The sequence below is a fragment of the Nanorana parkeri genome, unplaced genomic scaffold (assembly GCF_000935625.1).
Source record: "Nanorana parkeri isolate BGI_ZX_2015 unplaced genomic scaffold, ASM93562v1 scaffold685, whole genome shotgun sequence".
Lineage (NCBI taxonomy): Eukaryota > Metazoa > Chordata > Amphibia > Anura > Dicroglossidae > Nanorana > Nanorana parkeri.
This window is the reverse complement of record NW_017306953.1, coordinates 443,490-444,863: the sequence shown is the minus strand read 5'-3', so window position 1 is coordinate 444,863 and position 1,374 is coordinate 443,490. Positions and strand designations below refer to the sequence as shown.

Genomic DNA, 1,374 nt, shown 5'->3' with positions numbered 1-1,374 from the left:
GATTCTAGGGCCAATATTCACGGATTCTAAAGTGACGACCTGTGCGGGGCGTTTAAATTGTTACATATGGACAATTTGGGGTACCGCATTTTGTCGCGGTTTTACAAGCGCGCACATTTTTAAGCTTGGTGTGTTGCGTATCTATTTACTCGGCACAACCTCATCTTTATTATTTAATTGAAAATGGGTATTATAATGTGTTGTGGGCGCTAAAATGAACTTAAATGTGATTTTTGTTACTGAAAATTTGGGTTTGATAAAGAGTTGTACTGCACGACGTAGACATTTGTAACTGTCGCCATTTTATTGTACAGGGTCTGTGCTTTCAGGAAGTAGAGAACTCTTGGGGGTTTTAAGTAATTTTCAGGCCTGAAATGTGGATTATACCATGTGTGCAAAAAAAGCCTTGGCAGAAAAAGGGTTAAAGCGCTGCCTATGGACAATTTCTGGTAGATTTTTGCCGTTTCGCGGTTGCTCGCAGTTTTGAAGGTTGACGTATTTGGTATCTATTTACTGTACATAACGTCACCTTTTATTTTGTACAAAATCGGGGATTATATTGTGATTATGTGTGCTAAAATCCACTTTAAGTGTATTTTTTGCAGAAAATATAGCTCTGTCCCTCCGCCGTTTCCTCCTGGCCAATTATCAAATGGAGCCTAATTTCTATCTCATTCTAAAAAAATCAAGTGTATTTAAATCCTTGAGGAGATTTTCCTTTACTTCCTGTGTCAGAGACACAACAGGAAGTAAGCGGAGGCCTCTCCAAAGTAAGGGGAAAATCGCTTCTTGGGTGTCCCCATTGGAAGATTTCACCTTTTGTTTGTGTGACAAAATATTCAATTCCCCATTAATTAGAATCTAGAATACACAACGTTCTATTTTTAAACACAGCCGGTTGCCATGGAGATTTGCCAGTAAAGATGGCGCCGAAGGCTTCGCTCGCCCCGCCCTCCACAGGCACACGTACTTCTCAGTAACTTTCCTTCCCGTGACGTCACGACGGGTCGTACCAAGCCAGGAAGGGGAAGATCGGCATTGGGGGCCCGGTTTTTCCGGGCGGTGGGGGGTCCGTTATTATACTTCTGTCTGCCAATAAATAGAGGGGGAAGATTACACCGGTATCCGCGTCCGGGACAGCGGGCCGAACACCCTCCCCCTGCTTACCGAGCAGGTGGCACTGCCCGGCCGGTGTGTGATGGCTCCGTGATGCAGTTGCTGCCGGATCACCGGTGACTTATTAGAGGAGGATGGCGGACAGCGGGGACTCCGTGTCAGATACGGTGCGGCAGGTGAGTGTGTGATCTGATCGGTAATCAGTTCGATGTCAGCTTTTGACATAAACGCCATGTGATCTATGGTGAAACAAATGAT

The 1,374-nt window shown here is 45.1% G+C and overlaps 1 protein-coding gene across 1 annotated transcript in view; it reads left to right on the top strand.

Annotated features, from left to right (window-relative positions):
• The first annotated feature begins 1,250 nt into the window (after positions 1–1,250).
• Positions 1,251–1,374, top strand: part of MIA2 (melanoma inhibitory activity 2) — a 28,171-nt gene continuing 28,047 nt past the window's right edge. Inside the window, 1 exon segment of the mRNA XM_018563684.1 lies at positions 1,251–1,292. Coding sequence (XP_018419186.1) covers positions 1,251–1,292 — 42 coding nt within the window.